Source organism: Lipotes vexillifer, unplaced genomic scaffold (genome assembly GCF_000442215.2).
Source record: "Lipotes vexillifer unplaced genomic scaffold, Lipotes_vexillifer_v1.1 scaffold12, whole genome shotgun sequence".
Taxonomy (NCBI): domain Eukaryota; kingdom Metazoa; phylum Chordata; class Mammalia; order Artiodactyla; family Lipotidae; genus Lipotes; species Lipotes vexillifer.
The window spans coordinates 2,098,394-2,103,789 of record NW_006796716.1 but is presented as its reverse complement, the minus strand read 5'-3'; the positions used below and the strand labels follow the sequence as shown (position 1 = coordinate 2,103,789).

At 59.8% G+C, this 5,396-nt stretch overlaps 1 protein-coding gene across 1 annotated transcript in view; it reads right to left on the bottom strand.

The window, feature by feature from the left end:
* Positions 1–2,443: 2,443 nt before the first annotated feature.
* Positions 2,444–5,396, bottom strand: part of MLXIPL (MLX interacting protein like) — a 17,653-nt gene continuing 14,700 nt past the window's right edge. Inside the window, exons 10-18 of the mRNA XM_007468782.1 lie at positions 5,113–5,396; positions 4,821–4,888; positions 4,595–4,745; positions 4,326–4,438; positions 4,116–4,235; positions 3,847–3,974; positions 3,643–3,766; positions 2,832–2,961; positions 2,444–2,562 (exon numbers count right to left, since the gene is read on the bottom strand). The exon at positions 5,113–5,396 is cut by the window's right edge and continues 18 nt beyond it. Coding sequence (XP_007468844.1) covers positions 2,444–2,562; positions 2,832–2,961; positions 3,643–3,766; positions 3,847–3,974; positions 4,116–4,235; positions 4,326–4,438; positions 4,595–4,745; positions 4,821–4,888; positions 5,113–5,396 — 1,237 coding nt within the window. The remainder of the gene's footprint in view (positions 2,563–2,831; positions 2,962–3,642; positions 3,767–3,846; positions 3,975–4,115; positions 4,236–4,325; positions 4,439–4,594; positions 4,746–4,820; positions 4,889–5,112) is intronic.

Here is a 5,396-nt window from a genome sequence, read left to right as displayed (position 1 = left end):
AAGAGTGATTCAAGAAGGAGGTCTGAAGGCCCACAAGAACTGTGAGGTGGTTGTTGGATTTCGCAATAAGGGAGCCAAGTGACCTTGGAGAGAGCAGAGTCTGTGCAGGGGTGAGGCTGGGGAGGAAGGGCGGGGAGGAAGGAGGAGCCCAAAGGCAGGGGGCTGGGGGCAGATGGGAGGGGAAGGAGGGAAGGCAGGTGTAGACGACTCTCTTAAGGGAAGGTAGCCTCTAGAGTGGGACACGGGGTCAAGGGGATTTCTTATGGGGACCTTCCTGGCAGGATGAGTGGGTGAAAACAGCAGAACACAAACGGCCGGGAATCTACCTTTCAGAGAGCCTCTTCAAGCCTTTGTCTGCAGCAGCAAATACCACCTAAAGGCTGGGTACATCTGTCACCTGCACGGTAAAAAGTGGCCAAAAGCAGAAACTCTGAAGTAAGACAGTCTGGGTGGGCACCTCAAAAACTGTGCAAACTGGGCTTCCTTGGTGGCGCAGTGGTTGGGGGGTCCGCCTGCCGATGCAGGGGACGCGGGTTCGTGCCCCGGTCCGGGAGGATCCCACGTGCCGCGGAGCGGCTGGGCCCGTGAGCCATGGCCGCTGGGCCTGCGCGTCCGGAGCCTGTGCTCCGCAGCGGGAGAGGCCACACAGTGAGAGGCCCGCGTACCGCAAACAAAACAAAACAAAAAAAACTGTGCAAACTTGGGCTAGTTAACCTCTCTCTGTCTCAATTTTTCATCTGTAAAGTGGGGACAATAGTAATCATTACGATAACTCTTCCATCGCGTTACACGCCACGCACTGTAGTAAGTGCTTTATGAATAGTTACTCTTCAATCCTCACCACAGGCCTATAGAGGCAGGTGTGGAGAGGATTAGTAGGTGAATATAAATAAAGTGCCTAGAATCGTGCTTGGCACGTGGTAAACACGAGATGACGGTGCAGTTACTCGTGTTATCGTTATTATTATTCTACATGACTGAGGGAAAGTCAAAGCCCCCAGAAGACCGGCTCCTGTTTCTAGCCTGCAAATGTCTCCCCAAACGTCTCCAGAGGTTTCTGAGCACGTGAGAGGGCTCAGACTCGCCAGGCCTGAATGTAAGCTCCACGAGGAGAGGGGTGCAGCAGTGAACAGATTCCCCAGGGCCAAGACCATAGCTTGGTCTGTGGTAGGTCCTCGGGAAATATTTGTTAAATGAATCAATGAAAGGGAATTCTCCAGCGCTCCAGTGGTTAGGACTTGGCACTTTCACTGCAGGGGTCACGGGTTCAATTCCTGGTCCGGGAACTAAGATCCCACAAGCCGAGCGGTGCAGCCAAAAAAGAAAATTTAAAAGAGTCGACGAAGTATTGGGGCCATTTGCCCCAACTTCCAATCTGCAGTATCAGTTCCTTCTAAGACATCCTGACCCGGTGGCCACCCACCCACTGCTTGCACATCTCACGCAGTGAGGCCGTCACTACCCGCTTAGGCAATGTCCTCCTTCTGGATGGTTCGGATGGAAGGCCCTGTCACTTCCACTCTGGGGTCCCGGCTCTGCCCTCCTCTAACGTAGAAGGTGGTGAGCCTCTCTGAACCTCCCCCTGGCCATAGAGGATTTCCAGGCTGAGTGTCTGTCATCTCTTCCTTGACTCCCTGTGGCCTATTCACAACTCAGCCCCCAGAGGGATCCTGTTAAGAAGCTCTGTCTGATCTTCTTTCACCTCCACTCAAAACCCTCCAGGAGCTTCCAGCTCAGAGGACAAGCTAAGGTCCCTTCATGGCCAGCGAGGCCCTCTAGAAGGCCACCTCCCACTGCAAACTGCTCTCTTTCCACCCCAGAGCGAGAAACTCTGACAGTCCCTGACAGTTTCTGTTTTTATTGGTCAAGAATTCTTTACAAAATCCACACACACTCATCCACACACATACCAGACGCCTCCCCTGGCTTGGCCACCCCCTGCCCTGCTCTCTCCTGGGATCAGACCTTCCTGGCCTCACTCAGGGATGCCATCCTGCAGCCCCTCCAGGCTACCAGTGGAGGAGCAGAGAGAAGGAACCTCCTTTTCTCCTTCCCGGCTTAGAAACAGAGGCCTGTGCCTGACCTGTGGGGGGCGCAGGTGGGAGTGACAAGGAAGCATCCTCCCCTTCCCTCTTTCAAACTCCCTGAGTTGCCAGCTTAGGCCCCCAAGCGCCACAGCTGCTGAGGCCTTGGGACCCTCTTCTACTGGGAGCTTTCCCTGTCCCCATTTTGCAGACTGGAGAATGGAGGTCCAAAGAGGGAGGGTGATCTCCCCAGCTCACAGCATTTTTGCTATAGTAGAGCACGGACTGGAACTCAGCTCTTCCTGGCTCCCAGGAGATCAGAAGAAACCCTGCTTGACAGCCGGGACCCGGAGCAGGAGGGGAGTGCCCAGGGAGAGCAGCCCCAGGGCAGCTAAGTGAGCAGCACGGTCTGGCCAGCACTATACAGATTTTCCAAGGGTGCCCTCTGTGACTGCCCGTGTGGCTTGCTCAGGTATACAGTCCGGGTCTGTCAGGATACTGGTAGATGTACTCAGCTGGCGTAGGGAGTTCAGAACAGCTGGGAAAAGAGAGAGAGAGAGGGAGAGACACTTTCTGGGGTCAGGGCCCTACCCTTGGATGCTGAAGACAAAGGGATCGGGGGAGGTACTAGTTAGCAGGACTGTCAGTCAGCCCCTCCTAGGATCTCTGTCTGCAGGTGTCCTGGTGGCCCATCTGGGGGCATGGTGGGGATGGACAACACCCTAGGCCACAGTGAAGACAGGCTGGACCTGGGGTCTGACTAAGGTGGAACCCCCTGCCCTGAGGCTTGGCAGGTGGCTCACGTACTTGGTCGGAGAGCAGGCAGGGAGCAGTACTGGTCCAGCCAGGCCAGTGAGGTCTGGCGGAGGCTCTGCAGGCTTGCTGTAGACACCATCCCATTGAAGGATTCAAACAGAGGCCGGATGAGGATGCTGAACTGGACCCAGGTCAAGGAGCCGTTCTGTCATCCAGCTGGTACCCTCACCCATTTCACATGTAGCCCTGACATCTGGCCACTGTCCAGCCTTGAACCCTAAGGACTCCTACTGTAGCTGCCCTCCCATACACTAAGGCCCTCCCAGCTCTCTGGCTCTCAGGCCCTTCCCCCAGCTCCTCCAGGACCTTCCTTCTGGGCTGGATTGTCCCCCATCCTTGGGCTTCCTGCCCTGGCTCAGTCAAGGGCTTGACCAGGTAAGGGAGTGAGAGATTCTATGTCTTCCCACAGGCCCACCCCAGTCATGTTACTCCAAGTTTAGGTTCTCCCAAACTGCCCCTGGGACTTTCTGAGGGCAGGGCTGTCGTCCCCTCACCCAGGGGGCTCCCCCTCAGTTTCCCTCTGCTCCCAGCCCATCACTGGGTAATGCTGCTGGCCAAGATGCCAGGGGCCTCGAAGGAGGGGGTAGAATCGGAGCCCTTTCCTCTGGGATCAGCTCTGAGAGCCTGCCTGGCCCGGGGAGCGGAGCCTGTGTTGGGCCCAGCCTGGTCCGGCTGCAGCGCTCACCCCGCCACTGGCCAGGTGAGGATACTAGCCAGAACTTCCAGTTATGCAGCGTGCGGGTCCGGACATAGTCGTCGAACATGTCTACCCCCCCCCCCGCCACTGGCCAGGTGAGGATACTAGCCAGAACTTCCAGTTATGCAGCGTGCGGGTCCGGACATAGTCGTCGAACATGTCTCGCATTTGGTCGAACCGCTGGTGTGTGATGGGCACTCCCGTAGCAGGCAGCTGCTGCTGGCACAGGCTGGGGGCACGGGGCAGGTCAGGGCGGGGAGTCAGGCAGCAGGCCCCCTGGCCCAGCGCCTGCAGGGCCCCCCCACCCACTTGATGGCGGCATTGAGCGCCTCGATCTGGTCCCGGAGCTGCTGGGCCTCCTCCTGCTTGGCGGCTCGCTCCTGCTGCAGCATGGCGATGTACTCGGCTGTCTTCTGCAGTGTGGTGGCTTTGCTCATCTACGGCAGCACCGTAGGGCTGGGCTCAGGGACTGGGGTTCCCCCACCCTGGGACCCACTGAGGCACTGAGATGGGAGGAGGCAACCGGGTGTGTGGAGGGCCCTGGGGCTCGGGGGTGCCCGCCTGGGTTGGAGGCGCACCTTGAGGTTGGGCTGGGTGCTGAGCGTGCTCACCAGCCCGTGCAGAGTGTCAAACCCCAGCTTGATGTTGAAGCGTCGCTTCTGCTCCGCAGAGATGTGTGTGATGCGCCGGTTTTCGGTCTGAGGGGGCAGAAAGTGGGGTGAGCCTAGGAGGGGGCGTGGGAGGGCCTGTGGGGAGCAAACAGACCTTAGGGTGAGAAATGGTGCCACCTTGTTGTCCGGATGGCCCCGGCTTAGGATGCGTTGAGGGGAAGAGATGCACATGCTCAGAGTCCCCGGGCCCGGCAGGGAGTTGAGCTCCCCAGACAGCCGCCGCTCACCACCTGTGTCAGAGACAGACAGACCCACAGACAGACCAACACAGGGGAGAGGGTCCCATTTCCCTGGCCCTCTCATCCTGGCCCCAGATGTAGTCCCCCCTTCTTCCTTCCCCTCCCTCCCTCCCGCAGAGCTCCCCAATCCCTGCAACCCCTCTTTACCGCTGGGTGCTGGGGGCGAGAGCCGCTCCGCTTTGGGGACAATCAGGGGCCTGGGAGGGGCCAATGTGGCTGGACCCGGAGGTGGTCGGGGCGGTGTAGGGGCCGGGGTCGGGGGAAAGAAGGTGCAGGGGAACTCGGGGGCTATCTCCTGCTGGGGTGGAGAAGGGCAGAGAGTCGGGGTGAAGCCCCGGGGTTCACCGCCACCTCCCAGTGCCCACCATCTTACCGGGGACCCTGGGGACCGGAGGAGGGCGCTGGACACAAGCGCAGGTTCCAGGGCTTGCTCAGGCTTGGCTGTGCACAGACAGAACTGTGAGGGCTGCTGGGGCCCCCATCCCATCATCTCCCAAGACCCCGTCCCTCCCCTCCTCACTGCCCACACGGCTTTTGGGTTCAGGGCCCAGGTCCCTCATTCCTTGCCACCTGCCCTCCAGCTGAGCCTGCCCCTTAGCCTCCACCCTCTAATCCCACAGCCTCCCTGCTCCGCATCTGGTCTCCACATCCCCTTCCCAGCTCACCTGCTGTGAGCAGCTGTGCGAGGCAAGGATTGTTGCCCCCGGCAGTGGCAGGTGCCAAGGTGGGGGGGCTGGGCTTCCGCCCCCTGGGGGACTGGGTAGGGGGCTTGCCTCTGGGCCGCGTGCCTTGGGGCACGGTGAAGTGAGGCCAGAACGGGGGCTCCGAATACCCTGAGGGTAGAAGGTCTAAGGGGAAGGGGGCGGGGGCAGGGCCTGGACCCAGCTGGGGGGTGGGTGCGAAGGCCGTGGGAGCAGACGGCGGGGACACTCCTGGGGCAGGAGGGACA